Source organism: Camellia sinensis, chromosome 8 (genome assembly GCF_055761805.1).
Source record: "Camellia sinensis isolate YWXY chromosome 8, ASM5576180v1, whole genome shotgun sequence".
NCBI lineage: Eukaryota > Viridiplantae > Streptophyta > Magnoliopsida > Ericales > Theaceae > Camellia > Camellia sinensis.
In genome coordinates, this window is record NC_138968.1 from 20908003 (window position 1) to 20935498 (window position 27496).

At 39.2% G+C, this 27496-nt stretch overlaps 1 protein-coding gene across 1 annotated transcript; it reads left to right on the forward strand.

Moving 5' to 3' along the window:
• Positions 1-1243: 1243 nt before the first annotated feature.
• Positions 1244-20112, forward strand: LOC145796491 (uncharacterized). Its single transcript, XM_082881746.1, has 4 exons — positions 1244-1293; positions 4310-4368; positions 18394-18497; positions 19063-20112. The coding sequence occupies exon 4, from the start codon at positions 19088-19090 to the stop codon at positions 19433-19435; it is 348 nt and encodes a 115-aa protein (XP_082737872.1). The 5' UTR covers positions 1244-1293; positions 4310-4368; positions 18394-18497; positions 19063-19087; the 3' UTR covers positions 19436-20112.
• The last annotated feature ends 7384 nt before the right edge of the window (positions 20113-27496 follow it).

Below are 27496 nucleotides of genomic sequence, written 5' to 3' on the forward strand. Positions count from 1 at the left end.
AAAAATATTACAATTGGCCACTAAAAAAATTTTTAGTAGCTAAACATATCTCCATTAGCGACTAAAAGTACTTTTAGTAGCTGTAGAGGCACCTTCAGCTACTAAATTGTTTGGTAGCCGAAGGAAAATAAAAAAATTTATTTTTGATCTTTGGCGACCAAAAGTTTGGTCACCAAAAATATCTTTTCAGCGACAAAATTCATTTTAGTCGCTGTAGACCTACTTTTGCCTACTAAATTGTTTGGTAGCCGAATGAAAATAAAAAAATTTATTTTTGATCTTTGGTGACCAAAATTTTGGTCGCCAAAAATGATTAAACAAAATAGTTATTTTATTTTTATTTTTATTTTTATGAAAAGGTTGTCAAATCTTAACAACGTTGTTCATAAACATTGTTAACAATGACATTTTATCCACTTGAAATTTGACTTTCTTTTTTTTTTAAATGAGAAAAATAAAATTGAAAGAAACTTCTTTTTTAAAAATAAAAATAAAAATGAAAATGAAACATGCTTATTAATTAAATAAAAATGAATTCCCATTAGTAGTAGGTATATGAATAAAACAATCAGATTTATTGAATTAAGTGGTAAAAGCCAGTTGGCTTTATTAGGCTATCATCTTCTAAATTAATTTAAGGTTTACTTTAATATAATAAACTAGTTACAACTGCATAATAAATTAATTAAATCCACTTGACACATGATTTCTTCACCTGTCTTTATCTATGACAAAATATACATATTGCATGTTCTAAAATTCTAAATCAAATTGATTAGTGCCTAGTTAGTCATGCAGGAGTCCCAAAAAAAAATTAAGTATATTTTACAATATCTATATAATAAGACAGAACGGTTTTTGAAAATATGTTAGAGACAATTGTCTTACTAAGACATTTCAATTACTATGATTCATTTGTCAATTTAAATAGATGGCTGAGATGACCCCCTTAAATATATATCAATCCCCTTCCAGCACCACTGTTACATATCTGTTCCATTTGGGAAGTTCAACCTAATGAAGTAATGATGGTTGGGGATAACCTTAAAGATGATGTGAGTTCTGCTCTATTTCTCTCTCCATCATTTGCACCATATTTGTTAAGAACATTTCTGATTCATTTTGAGGTGTTGTTTTTGTATATATATATTTTTTAATTTCACATTCTTTTATCAAATTTGTTTGAATCAAAACATGTTTTTGTGTAAATTAAAGCTCCTTTACTTGGTCTTTGCAGGTTACTTGTGGGAAACGAGCGGGAGCATTTACATGCTTGCTTGACAAAACAGGGAGGTTTGATTCTCCCGAATACACAGATGTGGAATTTAAGCCAGATTACAAGGTGTCTTATTTTGCCCATGTTCATTCACTACTGGAAGCAAATTTTGACCTGACACCATGATCCACAATTTCCTTGACAATAAAAATTTGCATTGTTAAATTGAGTAGCATTGAGATTCTCAGACCATTTATTAGTTGGTGGATACACCTATTTTTGATCCTATGAAGAATTCATAGGAGAAGCTTTGTGAAGTACGGAGACAGGAAAATACCAAGGAAATATTGTGTATTTGAAAGACAAAGATCTTTCTTTAGTTTAGCATCTTATGGTAGTGTTGATATGCTGCAGAGTCATCGAATATATAGGTTTCCTTGCCAAAGTACTCTTGGATAGATTTCCTGCACATCTTTGTTTGTTGTTATCATTGTATTATAAGGCTAGCTGTTAATGCTTTGTTTGTGGGATGTAAGATTGTTGTTGTATATCTATATGTAATACTTTTGACCCATTTTATAATGCGATTTCTTTCTCCCTTTGGTGTAATGCAATGCATATTTTAAAATTACAATGAAGTTTATATGTTTATTTTTGACTAAATGATGAAATAATGTGGCTACGATTATTTTGATTCTTTTTATGTTTGATTTATGATTTATACGTAGGGATTTACAAAATGAACAATTTAGATCACTTGAGTGAGACTTGAGGTGAGGCTTATAGCAAGACTGCATGCCTAATCAACTTTTATAGACTAGAGGCAATCCTGATGATAATTGACCTTAATTTTGATGATGACAGTTTGAATTAAAGAAGATAATAAGTCAATTTTCTTTAATCTCAAATATTCTTATATTTCAAGTCACTCCGTCCGTTGCACCACCACAGAACTTAGGCACAATGCAGTGTCCTGATTACATAAAATATTCAAAATCTATAAAATTAGTGTCTCCCTTCATCGCTAGAAAGAGTTCATGCAGCATTTCATAAATCCTCTCAGAACAAGGGTGGATTTTATCAGCAACATAACAGCTGTGAGTTTCGCTATTAATATATCTCTGCAAATGTGTGTGTATATGTATGAGGAATTTGGGGATCCTAGAGAAGAGAAAGAAGAAGAAAAATGAAAATCATGTGTCTTTGGAAATGTGTATATATATATATGTATATGTCAGCCGATCTATGTATTGGAGAGAAGTGAATTACAGAGTTGGGAAGAGAAAAGCAGACAAGATCTTGATCACAGTTGACCATTTCAAATGAGATAAAAAAATTACTAACAAATGAATGAAAACATTTTTGGAATAACAACTCATATGAGAAAAATAAATATTAAAGAGTTGTTTGAGATTTGCTTATTTAGTGTATTTTTTAATTTTTTTTACAAAAAAATGTGTAGAAAAATAGAAAAGGGATGAGACATAAATAAGTATACTCATCAAATAAGTGGAATTATTTAGATTATTCCTGAACAGGAGGGTTTTTGAATCTTCAATATATTATTTAGTATACTAGGACATTTGAACAGTTCAGATCTGTTCAAATTACAAAACGGCTGTGATGTATGCTATGTGTACATTTTTCACTTTCCCATTTTTTTCTCTTACTTTTTCTTTTTCTCTTTCTCACCCACCTTTCCCATTATCTCATAAATAATCCACGAATGATCCCATGATTCCACATTCTTCATTTTCTTTTTTTTATTTTATTTCCCCCTTTCCTTTTTTTCCTCCATGTTTATTTATTTATTCACTTATTTTAATTTACACCGTGCCTTCAGGCACGGGCATACACTAGTAAGAATATAAGAGAATATAAGAAAATTTTTAAAATATAAGAATATAAGCAAACATAAGAATACAAAATATAAGAATATAATATTTTAAAATATATCTGTCATAAAATTATAAAATATAAGAATATAAGAAAATATAAGAATATAAGAATATAATATTTTAAAATATATTATTATATTTTTCAGTAAAAAAAATATTAGGACAAATATTTAAGATAATTTAATATTTTTAATTTATAATTTTATTACTTATATTTTCATTTAAATATAATTTTAATATATTTGTGATGTCACGGTTCGATTTGCTCACCGATCCGATTTTTAAAACATTGGTTTGAATCTGTATAGAAACTTTGTAACATTTACTTCTATTTTCTTTTAAGATAATAAATTAATATTTTAAATTTTATTTTTGTATCACATGAACCATTGGGCAACATCTAAAAAAACACCTATTTTAAGATAATTCATTTTTTCGAGCCGAATCTAAGAAATATATATGTTTTAAAAATTCAAAATAAGCAACAAATATTTACTATTTTTTGTTAATTTTTATCTTTATTGAATTATTTTTGAAATTTTAGAAAAAAATTATAATTTTTCGATTCGTTTTGTCGAATGAAAACGAAAAATAAAAAAAAATGTCACGTTTTTACCTTTGGCGACCAAAATTTTGGTAGCCAAAAGTTTGTTTTTGGAAATAATTAGTTTCGGCGACTAATTGGATTTTGGTTGCCAAATAATGCAGTTTCACCGACTATGTTTTTGGTAGCCAAACGTGCCACGAAATTGTGAAGGGAATATTACTTTTTCATAATATATATTAGCGACGAAAATAATTTTTGGTCGGTAGTAAATATTTTTTTCTTCTATTTTCATTGCAAAAGTATCCCAGTTCCCTCCCTCTCGCACTCTCGCCTCTATCACTGCTCTGTCTCCATCACAAGAGTTGCTATATCATCCCCCGAACTCCCTCCTAGGTATCTCACTCTCTCTCTCTGTATCTCCCTCTCCATTTCTTAAACATCTCACAAGGCCTCTCGGTTTCCCTCTTTCTCTCTCTCTCTCTCTCTCTCTCTCTCTATTTACACACACACACACACACATACATGCATATATATATATATATATACACACACACACACGAATCATATATTCACAACCTTGATTCCATATATACTCGATTATATACACAAATCATATGTACACTCACGCCTCTGCCCTCTTCTCTACAGGAATAGTCTCCATCGTCCGAACTCCCCCGAACTGGATCATCCCCCGAACTCCCTCCCAGGTATGTTTGAATTTCGCATCTGTCTCTCTCTCTCTCTGTATCTCCCTCTCGATTTCCCTCTGTTTCTATCTGTCTCTGTTTACACACACACATACATACATATATATATATATATATATGTCAAAACACACAGAATATGAAGTACGAAATGCCCTCAATTAGGGCATTGTTATTGAAATGTGATTCAAATTAAAAATTAGGGCAATGCTTGGGGTGAATTAAGCCATTTGCTACATAAACTAGGGCAAAGTCTTGTAGTAGTAGTACATATAAAAGAGGAATTTTTATGGTTTTGAGTAAATATACTAGCTGCTAGTTGCTTTTGGATGCCTTGGTAAGAATGTTGAGGTATTTAATACATACCTACTGTTCTTCTTCATAGTTGCATTTCCAATGTATGAAATTGATGTAATATATGGAGGTTGAGAATCTTGAGATATGAATGATTTTAAAATCAACAAATGAATAAGTATTCACACTTGAGGTATGATATTTTGTGTCTTGGAAAAGAGATGCAGTGATCATAGTTTTGGTAAAACAAGGGCAGGGATTAGATTGTCCTTGTAGATTCTTCAGCTGATGTTGTGTTCTTGAATGAACATATAGTAGTAGCTTGGTACCCATGGATCATGACTTTCGATCTGTTGGCCTAGCTGTGTATGCTTTTTTTTTTTTTTTAAACATTTGGTGTCACTGTGCATTTTAAGTTGAAATATGCTTGTAGAATATAATAATATTGTAAGTGAACATTCAGGGAATTGACTAACCAAAATAATTTCTTGAGATTAAATGGATTTTATTTTCTATGTACTTGTGATCAGCTACATTCATCCTTTGTCCTTGACCTTAGTTTTTTGTTTTTGGGTTTTAAATCATGGGTTGCGTTTCTTAGTTTTCCCTCTGGTGCCTTTGAGACTGGGTGCAATTATTGATCTTTTTGCTTATGAGAAATATATCTTCGTTGACGTTCTCTAAAGTCTTTCTGAGATGCATTCATATTTTAATAATCATCTCTTGTATTTCCAGTTGCCGCATCTCTTTCGCAATGCTATGGAATTTTTTCCATAAAAAATCATTATGTTCTTGCTGATCAGAATATTTAATTCAGTTTTCTGGAAATTTATTTTTGGTAATCTGAATGGGGTGATTTAAATCAGGTTCTGAATGGTTTCTATGCAAGAAATTGCCGACTAACATGTGAAGTCATAGATCTTTGACTTCCATTTCTTTTCCCCATGTTTTCTAGCAAAAGTGTTTCTTGATTCCATTGAGATCACCAAGAGCCCTTGAAGGATTGTGGTGCACACAACTAGGCTTAGGGCACACATAGTGCTTTATGTTATCTTCGCTTTTTCTTTGCTTCAGCGTCCATGGAAGGTTGTGTCCTCTCCTGTGAAGCTGCAAGTTCTGATCTCTCTAAAACCCGACCTTGTGTTTTGTTTATTTCATTTTTAAAATTTTTAGAAATGGTCATTGGATGTGCAACGATTGATTTCAGCCGTTGCAACAATGCATAGCTCATGTGTTTGCATCGATGTTGTAAATTTTGCTTTTACTGCCTCAACCTCACGAGTACCCACGAGCCACTGTTTTTTTTAATAAATAACATGTCATGCACACACACTGTGAAGAGCATGAAAATGATGAAGATGGATTAATGGCTTAACTTCCATAATTACGCATTGTTTTAGAACAAATCGTGTCACAAAGTCCCACCCTAAAAGAGATTTATGTGACAAGCCAAACAGTGAATGAAAAACAACATAATCTATCTAAACTTGAAATGCGTGTTCTCATTTGTTCCTTGGTTAATCTTTGTGTGAGTTGTAGGTGACAAAATGGACAAGAGTTGGATGATGATAAATAATAGGCTGACAAGTAAAGAGTATCAACAAGGGGTGAAGTCATTCCTTGATTTTGCTATGGCAAATTTAGGCGCAGAGGATGACATTAGGTGTCCGTGTGTCGATTGCATTAATGGCACAAAATATAGCAGACAAGTTGTGTGGATGCACTTGATCCGAAGAGGAATGGCATCTTCGTATTTAACTTGGGTGCATCATGGGGAACATGTTCCCGTGTCTCGTCCTAGTGCATCAAATGACCAATGTGGAGGTAGTGGCGAATGTATGACAGATATCGATGATCCGCCCATGGATGAGTTGTGTAGACACCCCATTTTTGACCGACCTTAAGACTCAGACGTCACCGATTGAGCGCTTGGTGATGTTGCATAATGTGCTTGTTCAGAAGTTTTAGAGTCGCAGCCGTGAGCCCTGCCTCCGGACTTCCGAACCCTCTTCTGTGCCTTGTCTCGATTTGCGAACTAGACTCGGTTTTCTCTGTTTCTTTTCCTGAGGGAAGGGAGAGGTCCCGTAGACCATCTCTCAATGTCCGTAGGCTACATTTTGTGGCCGCAGGCCATTTTGCCCATTTCGGAGTCCGGTTTCCGGTTTTTCAAGACCGTAGGCCGTGTGCCTCGGTTCGGGACCGCTTAACCATCTCCTATTGCTCTGATTTTTTGGCATACTTCCTTTTTGCTCCCTTTTAAGGGACACTGGGGCCTGAGAAACCCACTTCGTGGCCGAATGCCACTTTCGGTGCTTAACAGCCCATTTTCGGGATCCCGAACTGCGTGTTTTGGCCCCCGAACATTCGTTTTGCATCGATTTTCGTTCATTTTTGGCAGGTACCTCTGTTTTATCACCAGGAAGGTCACTGAAGGGTGGGAGGCTAGTAATTGTTGCAGCAACCAGTTATCTCTCCTCCGGAGCCTCCCGGCGCCCGTTTTTCCAACTTCCGAGCCAATGTTGAACACCTTGGAGTTAGTGTTGCCAACTTTCAACCACATATCTGTGATCTACACACTTGGGAGGCTCCTAAAAGTTTATGGCCGGCCATTAATTTTTCTTTCCATTTTTTCCCCGCCTCTTCTGGGCCAATGTTGAACACCTTGGAGTTAGTGTTGCCAACTTTCGACCACATATCTGTGATCTACACACCTGGGAGGCCCCTAAAAACCCATGGCCGGCCAGTAATTGTAAAATTACTTTTTTACCCCTCTCTTCACATGCAATGTTGAACACCCTGGAGTCACTGTTGCCAACCCCAAACCACATATATGTGATCTACACACATGAGAGGACACCAAAAGTTGGTGGGAGGCCAGTAATTTTGCCGAAAAGCCAACTTCTTTTTGGTCAAAAGTGGTTCAGCATGAATCCGGGAAGGAGAAAAAGCTGCGCGGCTTCACCGAAACGGGCGTAACTCTTTGCACAAGAGGAATTAAGTTATGAGGCCACCACCATTGGAAAGCTTACTTCCGGGGCTTCATTTTGCACTCAAGAATCTCCCAAGTCCAAGTCCGGGGGGGAGAGATGTGGTTGGTTGAAGTCCGCTTGGACTGAATCTGCGCGGCTTCACAGAAAGGGGCATAACTTTTTCTACAGGAGGAATTTTAATGCAAGGTTTGCGCCATTGGAAAGCTAACTTCTGGGGCTTCATCCTAGGGGGTGGCCGGCCACTTTTTCTGGCCGGCCGGCCGTTTTTTTCTTTGATCTAGCCGGCCGGCTATGTTAAGTGGCCGGCCGGCCACCTGGAGCAAAAGTGATAGGCCGGCCTGCTTCTTCAGGTTGAGTGCATTCCAGCTGTGCCTTGGTTTTCTCCCAAAAATATCTACATCCGGGGGGACCCTTTTGGGGGAATTTTTCTCTCCTTTATGCCCCACCTTTACACCCTCCTTTTGGTCCATATAACCAGCTGAAAACATGCATTAGAGAGGTTAGAAAATTTCACCTTCAAGCCTCCATACACAACTCCATCTCCATACCTCTCATTTCTTCAAAAAACCCTAAGTCCCTAACCATCATTCCTTCTACACCACCAAGCTCTACCACCACCACCTCATTTCCAGCAACAAGGGAGGTTTCTCAAAGGCAAAAGAAGCTGCAAATCCATCCAAGAAGCAACAAAAGCTTAAGTCTTCAAGGGTAAGTAATACTTTTACCCTTTTGACCCTTTTTCTTGATCTATTTCTAAGCCCCACTTTATTTTTGTTTCAAGCTCCGGCCCTAACTGAAAAGGGCCCTCTTTTGAGCTCATCTTCACTTTTCATTAAGGGCTCAACCCTGTTTGAGCCCTCCATAATACACTTGCTTCATTGATCCTCTTATATGTCATGATTTTGCATGCTATTTTTGGCCCATGAGAAATTTATTTTCGAGCATGTTGTAAACTGACATTAGGCTTATTTTGATCCCCTCTTCAACATTGGAGAAGGGCTCAACATTTTTTGGTACCTCCATGTGTCACTTGTAGTTATATCCCTTATTTGGCCCCATTTTTGCATAAATTGGCACCCCCCTTTGCTTCTGTTTTTGGACCTTGGTCCGAACTGAAAGTGGCCTTATTTTGGCCTATACTTCATGTTTCATTCACACTTTTTTCCTGTTTGGTGATTATTTTGTATACTTCATGTTATAGCACCTTTTGAGCCTCATTTTGCATCACATTTTTAGCATATTTGTATACTGATTTTGAGGCTGCCATATACTGTAAATATTCATATTTTTGGTCCCTCTTCAGTGTTGTAGAATGAAAATTTTCATTTTGGGTTTTGCTTATACCACTTGCTTCATTACCCCTCTTTTGGCCCCTATTCTTGCATGCTATTTTTCCCCTACCTATGCTTGCTGTTTGGCCATGTTTATAACTGTGAAAGTACATCTTTTGGGACTGTCTATCTTCTGTCTTTGCATTGCATGTCCATATTGTGCATGTTTAGCATAGCTATAGGCCATTTCGGGTGCCTAGTGTTGCATTTCGGGACAATTCCATGCATTTCATGTCATTTCGCCTCATTTCGGGACTGTTTTTCCCCCATATTTTACTGCTGAAATTCCATTAGCATGCTTGCATATCATTTTGCCATGTTGCATAACATTTTGTCATCGCCTCGGTTTGCGTGCCCGTGTGCACGCATTTCGAGGCACTTCATTTTCATCAGCCGGCATCCCATGTGAGTGTGGCTGAGGCTCACTCATGTTGGTATAAGCCCATTTGTCATTTCCATGTCATTTCATCTTATTTTGTCATCGCCTCGGTTTGCGTGCCCGTGTGCACGCATTTCGAGGCACTTCATTTTCATCAACCGGCTTCTTATGTGAGTGTGGCTGAGGCTCAGTCATGTTGGTATAAGCCCATTTGTCATTTCCCTGTCATTTCATCATATTTTGTCATCGCCTCGGTTTGCGTGCCCGTGTGCACGCATTTCGAGGCACTTCATTTTCATCCACCGGCATCCTATGTGAGTGTGGCTGAGGCTCACTCATGTTGGTATAAGCCCATTTGTCATTTCCATGTCATTTCATCACATTCTGCCATCGCCTCGGTTTGCGTGCCCGTGTGCACGCATTTCGAGGCACTTCATTTTCATCAACCGACTTCTTATGTGAGAGTGGCTGAGGCTCTCTCATGTTAGTATAAGTCCATGTTGCATTTTCCATGTCATTTGCATTGCACATATCATCGCCTCGGTTTGTGTGCCCGCGTGCACGCATTTCGAGACACATATCATCGCCTCGGTTTGTGTGCCCGCGTGCACGCATTTCGAGACACATATCGTCGCCTCGGTTTGTGTGCCCGCGTGCACGCATTTCGAGACACATATCGTCGCCTCGGTTTGCGTGCCCGCATGCACGTATTTCAAGACACATATCATCGCCTCGGTTTGCGTGCCCGCATGCACGTATTTCGAGACACATATCATCGCCTCGGTTTGCGTGCCCGTGTGCACGCATTTTGAGGCACCTCATTTTTATCCGCCGGCATCCCATGTGAGTGTGGCTGAGGCTCACTCATGTTGGTATAAGCCCATTTGTCATTTCCATGTCATTTCATAGCATTCCGCCATTGCCTCGGTTTGCGTGCCCGTGTGTACGCATTTCAAGGCATCTCATTTTCATTACATAACATCATATCATCGCCTCGGTTTGCATGCCCGCGTGCACGCATTTCGAGACACATATCATCGCCTCAGTTTGCGTGCCCGCGTGCACGCATTTCGAGACACATATCATCGCTTCGGTTTGCGTGCCCGCGTGCACGCATTTCGAGACACCTCATTTTCATAGCATTGTGTATGTTAGGATTGTATATTAGTTGCATTTCATGCATATCATGCATATTGCATCGTGTCCGGAATAGGAGTTAGCCCGGGCACGGGAAACGAGGTACATTTCGTACTCCGAGTGACGGAATGTGTCTCAATTCCCCAGTCACCGACACTCCGGATTATCCATGATGGAGTTAGGTTTTAGCTGTAGTTTCATGTGCATTCATCCTATATTGAGTTGTGCATTTCGACTCCTCGGCCATCATGCCTCGGTATGCGTGATTGGTGGCACGAGGTTCGAGACATGCATATATCTGTGCAAATACATTGCTATGCCCCTTTCCTGCTCTCTGTTGCAGCAAAATCAGGAATCAGCAACTTTTTGGGGCTTGGCACGCATTTCAAGAACAGATGTAAACAGAGGCTAATCGGGGCATTCCGGTGGATTTCCGCGCAAGACAATCCGGACATGCATCATCCATCAGAAGCGAAGCAGTCCCTGGCTTGCACGCCAGTTTTATTTGCTTTCTTAGTTAATTAATTAATTAGGAATTTGTATATTATTTGGACTGTAATATTCTTTCATTTGGACTGTATTATTTATTCGGACCCTCCCAGTGAGGGCACAACTGTAATAAATGTGGGTGAGTGTGATGTATGTCTTCCAACCCCACGTCTTTCTTCCTTTTTATTTATCCGCTTTTGATGGTTAGATTAGGGCATGTTTAAATTAGCATACAGTATGATAGCATGTTTGCATTCATTCATCTGTATTGCATGCACCGGGCTCGGCGCATCATACTAACTGCATTGTACTTTCAATTCCAAATTGAATACATGATAGTTGTAGCATTTCATACACCATCTTAGAATAGCCGAGCCTGCTATAATTGCATTTTGTATGTGTTGCATTAGGCATTTCTGTATACTTAGGATTCATGCATGATTTCTAATAAGTGTCTATTTTGGCTTGGAGTACTCGGTGAGTTTTTATGTTTTAGCATCCTTGCATGCGTGTGAGTGAATGCCATGATAGCATGCTTACCATGAGGCTATGTGCTTATCTGATATAACTGCCTGAATGCCTGTGGGTGAAGGTTGGGTTGCTTAAATTGAAATAAATCATCAAAAGTTTTAAAGACTACCTGCGGGTAGCAAACCATTTTCAAAAAACAAGCAAGAAGTGTTTTGTTCCAATCCAGGCGACCCAGTCTATACTTATATGCTGTACGCATCACATAGTAACCTAGGCTAATAAACCGGAATAAGAACTCACAATGTTTTCAAAAATAGATATCATGGTTAGTAGAGGCCGGTCTATGACCGGGCGAGCGGGGGTGCTCACGAAGTGACCTTCCCCAATCGTACCCAAGTTCCCGAGCCGAGGCAACTTTGGTGATGACGGACACGTGGCCTTTTGGCACCGAGTCAGGGTTTCCTAAATTTCCCAAAATAAAATATTTAGGTGGCGACTCTGTATCTGGCAAAGCAGTCCATGTTTGGCACTTTTTTTCAAAAATCAGTTTCTCAAAACAATTTGCCGGATTTGGACTCTTTGGTTCAGATTAAGAACCGTGACATTTGAGAGTCCTGAGCTGTAGTGACCCCAAATGAACAGAACGGGAGCTCGTTCCTCCCGGGAGCGTTCGGGGACGTCTACAAGTTGCCTATTATGTTGGAAGAAATTTACGTGAGTGGTCTTATAGATGATCATACCGACGAGGAACCTAATGGTTTGGAGAGGGAGGATTTGCATAAGTTCACTAGGTTATTCGAAGATGCACAACGCAAAGTTTACCCGACGTGTGAAAAGTTTTCTGTGCTATCATTCGTCATTAAGATGCTTCATTTGAAGCTGTACAACAAATAGAGCAACAAGTCATTCGATATGGTTATGCAGGTATTCAAGGACATTCTACCAGAATGTGATCAAATAGTTCCATGGACACTCTATGATGCTAAGAAGTTCTTACGTGACTTGGGTTTGGGATATGAAACAATTCATTCGTGCAAAAATGATTGTGCACTATTTTGGAAGGAGAGTGGTAATTTGGAGAAATGCCCTACATGTGACGCATATAGATACAAGTTGAACGATGATGGTGGTAAAAAGATTCCACACAAGGTATATGTCCAAAAAAACAGCCGCATATATGAGATGGCACAATAAGAAGCGTGTGGATGATGACATATTAAGGCACCCGGCCGATGGTGAAGCATGGAAGGACTTTGATAAGCAACATCCGACGTTTTCTGATGACTCTCGAAATGTAAGGCTAGGGCTGGCAACAGATGGTTTCAATCCATTTGGGAATATGAGCACATCATATAGCATGTGGCCCGTAATCTTAATGCCTTACAATCTCCCACCGTGGAAGTGCATGAAAGAGCCATATTGCATGATGTCATTGCTTATTCCCGGACGTTCGGCACCTGGAAGAGACATTGATGTTTACTTGCAACCATTAATAGAAGAATTGAAGAATTTGTGGGAGCATGGTGTGCAAACATATGATGCATCGAATGGGCAAATTTTTAGAATGCATGCGGCGGTAATGTGGACCATAAATGACTTCCCTGCGTACGGTAACATGTCAGGGTGGAGTACAAAGGGTTACTTGGCTTGCCCTAATTGTAACAATAATCCATCGTCCCAGAGATTACAAAGTAAAATAGGGTATATGGGTGCTCGTCGCCACTTGCCTGAGAACCACACCTGGTGAACAAGTAAGCTCTTCAATGGTCAAACGGAGCATAGGTCCAAACCTTTGGACTTATCGGGGGACCAAATACTAGAGCAAATTGATTATGGGACTTACAAGCCGTATAGAAAGCACCCACAAAATCGAAAACGACAAAGGAATGAACATCAAAATTTGAATTGGAGCAAGAGAAGCATTATGTTTGACTTGCCCTATTGGAAAACATTGAAGCTTCGACACAAGCTTGATCTCATGCATATTGAGAAGAACATATGTGACAATGTTGTTGGGACACTTTTGAGCGTAGATGGAAAGAACAAGGACACGGACAAAGCACGCTTAGATTTGGAGGACATGAAAATACGTAACGAGTTACACTTGAAGAGGCGTTCTAATGGGTCCTTTGAGAAGCCTCCCGCATTGTACACATTGTCGATGAAAGAGAGAGAAGGCTTTTGTGATTTCTTGAAATCAATGAAGTACCCTGATGGCTATGCAGCAAATATCTCCAATTGCGTGACCGCTCAAGCTGGAAAATTATCTGGCCTCAAAAGTCATGACAGTCATGTCCTTATACAACGACTTCTTCCAATTGGGATGCGTGGCTACCTTAATAAGGAAATCGGAATGACACTTTTTGAGTTGGAAAATTTCTTCAAACAATTGTGTTCAAAGACATTGAGGCGTTCAGATTTGCATAAATTGGATGAACAAATCGTACTCATACTTTGTAAGCTTGAGATGATTTTCCCTCTGGCTTTTTTCGATGTCATGGTCCACTTGGCAATTCACTTGCCTCGAGAGGCTATGTTTGGAGGCCCAGTGCAATATCGATGGATGTACCCAATTGAGAGGTATTAACTCAGCCATCGTATTACTGTCAAGTTTTAGTTAACGCTTTACTGTTGATATAAATATTGCAGTATAACATTGCCATTGGCTTGCAAAATTAGGTTGCTTGGCCGTCTAAAAGGGTTTGTGGCCAACAAAGCTCATCCTGAAGGTTCTATTGCCGAGGCTTACATTTCCAAAGAATGTACAACATTTTGTTCAATGTATTTGGATGGAGTTGAAACATTGTTTAACCGCCCAGAAAGGAATTATGACATGGGTGACCGTGGCCCAGGGTTGGCGGTATTCACCCAAACTGTACGTCCCTTTGGTCTAATGACAAGGGCGTCCGATGTGTCCGTAGCTGAACGCGAGTTGGCTCATTGGTTTGTCCTACACAATAGCACAGAAGTGGATAAACACGTAGAGTATGAATCCTTCAAACGTATTTAAAGTGTTTTTGTTGTAAATTGATTAGTCTTTATCTTAGTAAATATTTTTGAATCGCATTTCTTATAACTAGGGAGCACAAGAACTTGTTACACCAAAGAGCCGGTGCGTTCGACATCGAAAATAGACATCGGAAAGAATTTTCTAAATGGTTCAAAGATCATATAAGTTAGTATTCTCATATCCTACCATAGATCGTACATTATGTAAATGTCACGCATGCTAGTAACATGACACATGTTCTTCATGTAGATGAATGAATTGCGGAGCCAAGTTTCCCCCGAAGCAACTGATGATATGTGGTCATTAGCCAATGGTCCTAGTGGCTTAGTGAACACATATTCAGGATGTGTTTGTAATGGTGTCCGTTATCATACTATCGACCGTGACAACCGTCGAAAAAGTCAGAATTGTGGATTAGCCGTGGAAGGGGAGCATCAAGGCCAATTGATACACTTCTATGGACACTTGTGCAGAGTGTGGGAACTGAACTATTTGTTCAGACGTCGGATTGTATTGTTCCAATGTGAATGGTTTAACACCAGTAGTAGTAGAACTATGCGTGTAGAACCACATTTTACAACAGTTGATGTAACAAGTCGATGGTACAAAGATGACTCATTCGTATTACCAAGTCAGGTTGAACAAGTATTCTATGTTAATGACACCAAATTAGGTACCAATTGGAGAGTCGTAGAAAAGTTCCAACATCGAGGAATTTGGGATGTGCCAGAGATGGATGTCGTACAACCTGATGATGTGTTCCAACAAGAAGAAACCACCGAGGTGGTACCTACTATGGCTATTGATGATGATGTGGTTTTGCATCGACATGACATTGAATCTGAAATTATTCCAATGGAAGTGTTGCAATCTGTCAGAGGTGTAGAAGTCAAGGGTGTTACAGATGATGCCTTCATTTGTGATGATGGAGATGGATTAATGAGGGAGGGTGACGACATAGACGAAGAATATGACCTACAAAGTGATTTTGATACAGATGTTGATGTAGAATCTTGATGTATATCATGCTTTAGTGCATGTCATAATTAGAGCAATGTAAATGTTCAACTGGTGCACAAATGCAAAGGAAACTCATTATAATGAAGGGGGATCTATCTTTGTAAATGTCAATATCTCGTGATATAAACCACTATCATGAATGAGTTTTTTTTTTTTTTTTTTAATTTTGGAACAATTGCTGCTTGTCAAACTTCTATTATTATGAAAATTCTATAGTTATAATAAGAAAATCTGGAAATCTGAAAATTTTGAAAATCTGAAATCTGGAAATCTGGAAATGTGAAATATGGAAATCTGAAAATCTGGAAATTCTGAAAATTCTATGACAAATTCTAAGTTTTGACATTTTCCACATTTGCAGATTTAGACAAATTCTATGACAGATTTTACATTCTATGAAAATCAGATTTCCAAAATTCAATAGGTCTGCAAATTCTAGAAATCTGGAAATCTGAAATCTGGAAATCTGGAAAATGTGGAAATCTGAAAATTCTGAAAATTCTATGACAAATTCTATAGTTATAATAAGAAAATCTGGTGCTCATCAAATAATTTGGTTTTTGTCCAAATCTGGAAATCACCTTGGTATGTATCTGCAAATCTGAAAATCTGGAAATCACTCTGAAATCTGGAAATCTGAAAAATGTGAAAATCTGCAAAATTCTGAAAATTCTATGACATTCAGTTATGTTTTTGGTTTTTGTTTTTGTTCAATGTGCTGGGTCTGAAAAATGTGAAGGTTTGTTCTGTTCTGAATTTGGAGCTGTGTGGTGGTCTTTAGCAAGTTCTGTTTCTGGTGTTGAGCCAGGAGTTGAGTTTGGCTGTGGTACAACCCTCCATATGGTGTGATGATTGTATATCAATAGTATGTGGGTCTCAGAAGGTGCAAGCCTCGGACATTACCTGTGGGCCAGGGCATGGAATCAGTTTTGGAAGCTTAGGTTCTGGGAAATCAGTAGGTCATGTATCAGATGTGGTGGTGAATGGAGTCCGGATCAAGACCTGGCAGTCCATTCTTGTGGTTCTGCTGTTGGGTGTTAAGCTGCTTGGCTGCTATGCTGCTGGGTTGTTTGGTGCTTGATTTAGATTCTTCTGCTGGTATACTGGTGCTAGAGTTAGCTTACCCCTCTATTGTTTGCTTTGCATAGTTTGTTGGTTTACTATGCTGCTGGTCTGAGGCCTGCTCTCAGTATTGGATTGGTTTTGTTCAGTTCTGTATTTCTGATATAGCGATAACCAAGGTTTCTTTATGGCAGTTGAAGTTTTATGGTTTTATGGCCATCAATCACATAACGGGGCCAAGTCATGTACCTACTAAATGTTTTACTAATATGTATTGAGTATGATGCATGATATAAAACTGGTTCTAGAAAAATGAAAGGAAATGCTTTATTCAGTTTTTCTCTGTCATTCCTGAGATCAGATGGAGTATGAGTAACTATGGCAATTTTCAGTGGCTCTGATAAATTATGCTGCTGAGAGAACACAGCAAAATTCATATCCTCTATAATTTTAAAATATTGCATTTTTTAATTTGATCAAAATCTCAAGAGCTGTGATGTAGCAAACTTGATATTGTTAAAATGAACGAGCACTTTGCTATGTCAAAAAACCTTGAGAAAACAATATTGCATGATTACCAAGTGTGGAATTATGTTACATATCCTGATTCATTTTAGAATGAAAACGAAAGGTGTTTTTATATTCATCACTAGATTAGCTATGTGCTTCCATTGGCTATTAAAATGATTATTTATTTCTAATTTTTGCAGGTATTCTCATCTGATCCAGCTTATAATACCGGAGATCCGCAACTACTTTATAAAAGCACTTACTAGACCTAACCCAGATAACCGCGGCTGTAGGTAGCTGCTCTTAAATTCTCGATTCTAACTAAATGCAATGTTCAGAAAGCTCTAGATCTCTCTGTTGTTGAGCTAGTGAAGGATCTAATTGGTTGATTGTAGAGGGACCACCGATCACTGTCTTCTGATGCCAGAGTTCTGTTGTTTGTAAACACTATAAGTTTCTCCTGTAGCGTCATTGTCCCGGATTACTGCTGGCTATGACTATCAATGATGTTACTTTGATAGATTTATATGGTTATATTGACTATAAATGTAATCTCCTGTAGATTGTTTGTAAACACTGTTTTTCAGGGTTTATGGTCTAAAAAAGGTGAGGGATCTTATGTTCCCAAATTCAACTGTCTCTGCATACTTGTCATCGTCTCACACACTCAGTTGTAAGTACAATACAGTGAATCTCAAGAAAAGATTCTTGAAACACGATCAATTGACTGGCTCAGGATCTTGTTTTTTTTTTTTTTTATCTTTATGCTATTGTCCCAAAATGCTCAAGTCAATGAATCATGTGAGAAATATGTGGTGTAGGAATCTCATGATTCAACGGCTAGGAATAATAGAAATATAATTCTATTGAGATAGGGAGATAGAGGGGGGAATTTAGGATATCGGAACTTGTATGGATAATTGAAAGTGCATTGGGACAAAAGAATTTAGTGACAGATTTTAGAATTTTATTTTTTGAATAGAAGCCTTAGGGTCTATAACAAAAAATGAAAAAAAAATAAAAGAACTAAAGAAAAAGAAAGAAGTGAACTGTGAAGGATAAATAAAGATGCAAAAGTATTTGCAACAAGTGTGCAAAAGGAATGAGTCGGGTTGCTTAAACTAGCTCGTATGTGCCCAGTTAGAGAGTTTGAGTCATAGATGACCTTGTGATATTCTCCACATCGTCTTATATTCTCCACATCATTGGCATTTTAAAATTTCACTGGGATAGCCCGAATGAGATTTCTTTCTCAGAGTTGATTAGAATGCTCTTGCTCCTTTTTGGCCTCATTTTGTAATTTTCTAACATTAGTTATGGTTTGAATTTGTGTAGGAAGATGCTAAGTTGCTGATTTTATTTTCTTGTTCTTGGTATTGCAACACTGTTAGGGCACAGAGGAAGTGTGAAATCCATCTGTTCTCATCCAACAAACCCTGGTAAGTTGCACTTGTTATTTTCTTGTTCTTGGTATCCTTCTGAGTTTGTTTTTTACTGGTTTGTATGTAGTAGCAGAGGTGAATTTGTTAATTGCAAAGGTCATGACACAGGTGTGTAGTTGTTTATTCTAGTGGATGATTATAAAGATAGCATGCAATGTGGATGGTATTTACGGAAGTGTGTCGTATGTCCATTGCCCTGTGATAGGGAGGTGCAAGGTGGATATGCTATAAATTTTTCTTCAAGTATGACAATATGAGATTGAAATATGCATCAAACTGGGGCTTGCTGCCACTAAATCCCAATAAGTCCAACAATTTGTTTCTTTTGAAAACTACTATAACCAAGAGTGTGCTCCCAATCCATTGTTTATTCATGTGTTTCTTTTGAAAACTACAATTTGTTTCTTTTGCTGCCACCTTATTTTCTTTTATTCATCAGTTTATCAATTTATTTTTCAGTTTATTCATGTGATGTATATTTATCAGGTTATTCATGTGATGTATTTTTATCAGTTTATTCATGTGACACAAATTTAATCCAGAACATAAAACACTGTTCCAGCATCAGGCATCAGGCAGATTGGAAAATGGTACCTGGATTAAAGACTGGTCGGCTTCGGAAAAAGACACTCACGCAGCCAGAAACAGACTCGCCAGCTGCTATTCCTTTAGGATCACCCGTTGCTCCATCTCGTGTTCTCCCCGTCCCATCAAATGTGGGACCATCTCATAATGCCACTAGCCAACCAATGGTTGATTCTAATGAGACACAAGTCCCATCTGAAACGCAGCCGAGTGGCGTAGGTAAGATTAAAGTGTATCAAATGTGTCAATTATCACTTGCCATTGCCATTGTTTTTTTGTACCCAATTTGTAGCCAATTTTCGTGTTGTTATTTTGTTAACAGGGACTTCGAAGCCCCTACGTGTACGTAGACCGACACATGGCAAAGGCATACAAAAAATAATTCGAGCCAAGAAAGGGGAAAAATGTTATGTTCACATCGATCGTGGGTTGAATGCAATGACTGGCAAGTATGCCACTCCAGCAACTAACGAGTTAGGAATTCAAATTAGAACCTTGTGCCCTTTGAAAGATGTGAAGTCATGGCTGGATCTTGATGAGACTACAAAAGCTGTCGTCATCCAAGGAGTTCTTGTAACTAATACTACTTGTCCACAAGATGTAATTGTATTATGTATGCTAATAAGAAAGACTATTATTTAATGATTACAATTTCAATTTGTTATGCTTGTAGGACAAGTTTCAAATTGGAGACGATTTCCACAATGACTTACAAGCACAAGAGATTGTGAATAAGAAGGCCTATGGATTGTACAAAGATTGGAGGTACACCTTGAAGCAAGAGTTCGAATTGTTAGAGGGACTTCCATGTGATGAGATCTATGCTCATCCGCCCGTAGGGGTGAGTTTAGATAATTGGAAGCATTTGATCGATGTGGCATGGCAAGATGCATCTCACCAGGTAAAATAATAGACTAGATAGAGTACATACATCTATGTGAAAATGTGATATGCCTTAGTATTTACCAAAAAATTGTTTATCTGTTTGTCTTATTTTTAGAAACGGTCAAAAGCTGGCAAGAGTAATAGGAGTCAATTGCTGTACAATCATACCAATGGGTCTCGCTCGTTTCCTATCGCAATGGCTACTATGGTGAGTTTGATGTTTTTTAAAACTTGAATCCTTTGTAATGTTTGGATATGAAAATGTTATGTTGTGATACATATATATATATATATATGTTGAACTCTGTTACTAAACATCTACTATTTGCAAAAAAACTGTGGAAAGAATCTGTTAATGATACCCTTGCCAGATGTTTGCATTCGAAATCTGTCCAAGGACTATACTCTATTTTTCATTCGAAATCTGTCTCTCAAAATCTGACTGGGAAAATCTGTTTCAGTTCTGTTTGACAAAATCTGTTTGACAAAATTTGTTTGAATAAATATGACGTACAATCTATTTGCAAAAATCTGTTTGAACTAATCTGAAAAAGTCTGTTTGTAAAAATCTGTTTCAATTGTGTTTGGAAAATTCTGTTAGTGATACTCTAATTGGTCTGTTTCAATCCGTTTGTAAAAATCTGTTTCAACAGATTTTTAGAAAGTCAACACATGTTAGAATACACATAATCTGAAGTGGTTATAAGTGGCTATCTGCGAAAATCTGTTTGCAAAAATCTGTTGGACAGAATCTGTTTGACAAAATCTGAAAAATGTGTTCGCAGAAATCTGTTGGAGCATCTGCATTAAGTCCTCTGCTGCTGTCTTGAATAGTATGGTGTTGAATAGTCTAGTCTGTTCTGCTTGTCTCTGATCTACTAGTGGTTATGCAATGTGCTATAGTTGGGTTGGTGTGCCTTGGTTGGTTGGTCATCTATGAATGTTTTCTGGTGTGCATTGTCTGGTATGCTCTGAACTGGGTTGCTACAGTTGGGTTGCTGTGCCATGGTTGGTTAGTATGGCTGGTAAGACATCTCAGATGTGTGGGGATTCTGTTGGTCATGTATGAATGCTTCCTGAGTTCCACTTCTGCAGACTTCTGTGACATCTTGGTTGATCCAGCAATGGTCATTTTGCAGTGGTCAATTTGAAAAAATCTGTAAAAGATCTGTCGGGAAAATATAATTCTGTTAATGATAATCTTCTTGAATTCGAACTCTGTATAAACTACAAATCTGTTTGCAACAAATTTCCAAATCTGTCCAGACATTTGTTTACAAAGTTATTAATGAAAAATTGTCTATACAAATCTGTCTGCAAAGAAATGTGTCTAAACTACTAATCTGTCTGCAAAAACTCTGTTATCATACAAATCTGTCTGCAACAAATCTGTCTGCAAAAATCTGCTTAATCTGTTTAAACTACTAATCTGTCTGCAAAAATCTGCATCAAATCTGTCTGCAAAAATCATTGATTTATACGTTGATGTGTTAACAGGTAGCAAAAAATGGAGAGTTGGATTTCCCAAAGTTCTATGAGGACAACCACACTTCAAAGAAAATGAATGATTGGATCCATCCGAAATGCCGTGAGTTGCATGTAAGTATGTGACGAAGAAATATATGTATTCAATATTTTCTTGTACTTAGTACCCAGTTGTAGATACCCCATTTTTGACCGTCCTCAAGACTTGGACGTCACCGTTTGAACACCCGGTGATCATCCATGTTTGTGTTCGTTTGGAGTTCCCGGAGGTCTCGGCTACGCGCCTTGCCTCAGGATCTCCGAACTTGACTGTTCAGTGTCTGATTTTGCACCAAACACTTACATTTTGCCTTGGAGGGGCAGGGAATGCCTTGTGAGGCATCCCCACACACCACCGGCCATGGCCAGAGGCCACCGGCTGGTTTTTGCTGCCATCGGCAATGTATATTGCCGGTCGGCACTATTTATTACCGGTCGGCAATCCCTTTTGCCAAAATGGCATTTTTGAGCAGCCGACTACTGTTCATCTGCTTTTGCAGATATTTTATTACAGCTGTCTTGCATTTGGCTCCCCTCCATACACGTGTATGGAGGGATCTCCCTCTTTAGAAACTTGTCTTGTAAGCTTTACAAGACAAAAAGCTCTATAAGAGGAGCCCTTCTCTCCCTTGCTTAGGGTTAGACACTTTAGAGAGTTTAGATAGCCATATTAGGGTTTTGAGTTCTAGGGTTAGAATCCATACACATTCTATCTCTATACCTCTCTCTTTTTACCTTTGTGTGTGTGTTTAATTGTGTTTGTGTCTTACTATTGCACACAAACACATAGTGTTTCACCTTCCCTTAGCTACTGAGGTTCTAAGAGGCTGGTTTTGGTGTTTTGGAGCTGGATTCAAGCCAAGGAGGGCTGTTGGAGCATCATTTGTGAAGGTGATCTACAAGGGTGAGAAACTTCCCTTTTATTTCCCATTTTTGCATTGCTTTTCTACCCATCTTAGAGCTATTTTCGTGCTTATTGCATAATACAAAAAAGTTCTATTTTTTAGCCCTTTTGATTGTTTATTAAGAGTGTTTTGTGGTTTGGGTTTGTTTGACCCCTCCTAAGCCTTGTAAGGCTCCTTTTTGTGCTATTTTTGTGCAAGTTTCGAGACTTTGGTGTTTGGGCCTCTTCACCACTAAAATCTTGAGGGATTTCAGTGGCGGAGATGGTTCCTTGAAGTCTCCAAAAGGGGAGGGCCACCCCCTCTCCTTGTTGTCCTTGAAAGGGGACCCTTTTTGGCCTCTTGAGGGAGCATCATGTTAGAGTATGTATTGATCACGTCTTGGCTGTTTTCCATGCTTATTATGCCATGATATAACCTTGTTGTGTGTTGGTTTTGGTACACCATGCATACTTAGCATACCTACCATGTAATGCCTTGTTATTGCCTTAATATGCCTTAGGTTGTTAGTCTTTGCTCTAGCATATTTTAGGTTTAGCCTTGTGAAGGTTTTGTGCTCATTTTGCCATGTTTTAGGTCTGTCCATAGTTGTTTGGGTTGATCTTGGCATGCGTAGTATAGCTCCTTTGTATTTGAGCTTGTATGCTTCAAGTATGTGAATGTGTAGTATGTGTTGCTTGCATCATTTCGGTGGTTTGGAACCACCCTACATGTTATTTCAGTCCCTTTGACAGCTCATATGTTTGCCTTGGATGCCTCTTTGAAGCTTTGGAAGCTTGCCTTGCATGCTCCATGTTTTAGCATTTATGCATGCCTTTAAATTCAAACCATCTAGATGCTATCTAGTTGGTCTTTTGGGCTTAGTTTCATGTGTTAAAACTCTGTTTTTGGTTGCCTAAGTCCTGCCATGTGTGGTTGTACTAAGTGTAGTCCATTGCCTCTTTGGTGAGCCTTGAATGCTTGGACCATGTTTAGCTTGCCTTGTTGCTTGGTTTGGCACCATGTTTTAACATGATTTTCAGAGCTTATGTTGCATGCTAATTGTCCATGATATCCCTTTTCAAGTGTGCCTTAGAGTTGCTTATTTAATGCCTAAGTGTTGGTCCAACTTACTTGCATGTGTGTATGTAGGTTTGATCCCAATTCCTTGGTTTTTGGCCACTGTTTTAGGCCTATTTAGAGTTGCCTAAATCATGTATAAGTCCACCTTTTCATCAGTTTGCATTGCCTCATGTTTGCTTGTATGCTTGCATAAGTATCTTGCCATGCCATGTTGCATCCTTAGCTTGCATGCCTAGGTTGCATTGCATCTTGCATGCATGCCTTGTTCCTTGACTTGGTGATAGGAATTGGGCCTTGGTTCGTTTGTTTGGTTTGCATTTCATTTGACATGAAAGTTGCACACTTGATTCTTTAGGCCATCATGCATGGAAATGTGTGATTGGCGGTCCGAGAATCGAGACACATGCCCTTTTGAGTCACAAACATGATAGGGGACATGATTGGTGCATACATTGCTTGAATTGTATTGCCATGCAAGTTCTGTCCTCTGCTGCTGTGAGTTGCAGGTTCTGCAGGCATTCTTTGCCGACCGGCAGTATACATTGCCGACCGGCAGTAAATCACCAACCGATGGATTCATTTTGTGCCGGTGACCACAATTCACTGCCGGTGGTAATTCTACTCAGCCGGTGGTGATTCCCAGTATCCAGAGAGGCATCCTTGAGACTTTGGCAGTCTTCAAAGAGGCAGAGCAGGGAAAACAGAGGCGGACTATGCATGGTCGTGCACTTCCGAGTAGGACCCGTGCATGCGCTGCATCTGGCTCTCCTCCCGAGGCGGTTTACTGCTTTTCCTAGTTTAAATTAGTTTGTTGACTGATTAGGCAATTTGTAATATTTAATTAGCTTGCGTAGTTAATTAATTTGTATTATTTATTTGGTCCCTCCGGGCGAGGGCAAATCTGTAATAAGTGTGTGTGAGTGGTGTGTATGTCTTCTAATCCCCATTTCTTTCTTCCCTTTTATTTACCTGCTTTGATGGTTAGTATTAGGGCACGTTTAAATTAGCATACCTCATGCAATGCATGCGTGCATTCATTCATTTGTCTTACATGCACCGGGCTCGGCGCATCATTCTAACTGCATCTGTATTTCAATTTCCAAATTGAATATGTGTTAGTTGTAGCATTTCACATGTCATCGTAGATTAGCCGAGCCTATCCTAATCACATTTTGCTTGTGTTGCATTAGTCATTTTAACATGAACTAGGACATGCATGTTTGCTAACCAGTTTGTTGTTTCGGCACGGAGTACAATGTAAGTATTTATGCTTTAGCATCATCGCATGCGTGTGAGTGCTATCATGACAGTATGCTTACCATGTGGCTAGATGCTTATGTGTTATAAACTGTTTGAATGCCTGTGGGTGAAGGTTGGATTGTTTGAGTTGGAAAAACTCGTTGAAATCCGTATTTTAGCCTACTTGCGAGTAGCAAATTCCAAAACATTTTTCCAAAACAAACGGATATGCAATGCTTGTTTCCAAATTAGGCAATCTAGTCTATACTTGTTTGCTGTGCGCATAACGTAGTAATTCTAGGCTAATAAATGGAATAAGAACACATAACGTTTTCAAAAATAGATATCACAGTTAGTAGAGGCCGATCTTCGGATCGGGTGAGAGGGGGTGCTCATAGCTGACCTTCCCCAATTGTACCCTAGCTCCCGAGCCGAGGCAACTCTGGTGATGACGGACATGTGGCCTTCGGCACCGAGTCAGGGTTTCCTAAATTCCCCCATAAAAAATATTTAGGTGGCGACTCTGTATCTGGCAAAGCAGTCCATGTTTGGCACTTCTTTTCAAAAAATCTGTTTCTCAAAACGATTTGCCAGATTTGGACTCTTTGGTTCAGATTAAGAACCGTGACGATTTGAGAGTCCGAGCTGTAGTAACCCCAAAATGAACAGAACGGGACTCACCCTCCCGGGGCGTTCGGGGACCATGTTTAGCTTGCCAAGTGGGAGGTAAGCTCATGCAGTAATAGCTCGGGTGGCACGTGCCTCTCGAAGCTCCGAAACTGGCGAAGTCTGTCAGGAGGTAGCACATGAATCGTCGCCCGGTAGGTTGTCGGGTCGAACGGGCGGACTCTCAGCGGGAGAAGCTCAACCCTGGGATCCATCTCGTGATCCAGGGGAGTCCCGCCCTGTGGAATATCGTCGGCCATGTCAAGAATGGTGAGAAAATAGCCGGAGGGAGGAAAACCGGGCTAGAATATGGAAAGTCAACCGAAAAGTCAACCCCCGAGAAGTTCGAAAATGGCCAAAAAGGTCGGGATGTGAAAAGGGTACGAAAATCAAGAGGAAAGTGAGGGGAACAAACCCCAAAAAGGTGGGAACGGCAAAAGAGGCACCGAAACAAAGATTTGTTCGGTTGAAAATGTCCGAAACGCGAAGAAAATCGCGAATCCGACGACGAAACGGGCGTAGAACGCGAAGAAACGGAGGAAAGAGGAGAGGAAAACACTCTAGAGAGAGAGGGTGTGGAATTTCGGCGAAGGAGGAAGTGAGAAATAGGGTTTAGAAACCCTATTTTAAAACACCCATGGTGAAATGTCGAATCTGCCCCGACTCAGGAACTTTTTGCCGGTCGGCAACATTTTGTGCCGGCCGGCAGAATATTGTGCCGATGGAATTGAATGATGGCCGGTGGACGGCCAGTGATACATTTTGATGGCCGGTGGTTATCCGGTGACCTCCTACGGTGATTTTGGAGCCTCCTACACCCTTGTTTGAGTTATTTATGGGGTCCAGGGCCTTTAGTGCTCAAAACAGTGCATTTCCGACGCTCAACCGGCCTCCGTTGTGACCTCGGATCGTGTCTTCCATGCGTGGCACTCGAATTCGTGCAAGGTGTATCCTTTTTATATCCTTTTAGCTTTTACAAAAGCTCAAAAGTTTCCCCATGTGTATCGCATATCATCGCACTGTTTTGTGCATTTCAAATCAATCGCATTGTTTTGTACATTTCAAATCAATCGCACTATCTTGTGCATTTCAAATCAATCGCACTGTTTTGTGCATTTCAAGTCAATCGCACTGTTTTGTGCATTTCAAGTCAATCGCACTGTTTTGTGCATTTCAAATCAATCGCACTGTTTTGTGCATTTCAAGTCAATCGCACTGTCTTGTGCATTTCAAATCAATCGCACTATTTTGTGCATTTCAAGTCGATCGCACTGTCTTGTGCATTTCAAACCATGGCACTGTTTTGAGCATTCGCGTTGTCTAACGCATCGCGCTGTTTTGCGCATCTCATTGCATTTTGCATATCTATTCATTTCATTGCTTGCGTAGACCGCATGTTAATTACATTACTTGCGTAGACCGCATGTTTGTAATCAATTTCAATACTTGCATAGACCGCATGATAATTTCATTACTTGCATAGACTGTATGTTAATTTCATTACCTGCGTAGACCGCATGTTTTGCTTGCGTAGACCGCATGGTTGTTCAATTTCATTACCTGCGTAGACCGCATAATTGTTCAAGTTCATTACTTGCGTAGACCGCATGTTTGTAATCAATTTCATTACTTGCGTAGACTGCATGATAATTTCATTACTTGCGTAGACCGCATGTTAATTTCATTACCTGCGTAGACCGCATGTTTTGCTTGCGTAGACCGCATAATTGTTCAATTTCATTACTTGCGTAGACTGCATGTTTTGCTTGTGTAGACCGCATGGTTGTTCAATTTCATTACCTGCGTAGACCGCATGTTTTTCTTGCGTAGACCGCATAATTGTTCAATTTCATTACTTGCGTAGACCGCATGTTTTGCTTGCGTAGACCGCATGGTTGTTCAATTTCATTACCTGCGTAGGCTGCATGTTTTGCTTGCGTAGACCGCATAATTGTTCAATTTCATTACTTGCGTAGACCGCATGTTTTGCTTGCGTAGACCGCATGATTGTTCAAGTCCATTACCTGCGTAGACCGCATGTTTGCAATCAATTCCCTTACTTGCGTAGACCGCATGTTTGCAATCAATTCCCTTACTTGCGTAGACCGCATGCTTTTGTTCGAATTCATTGCT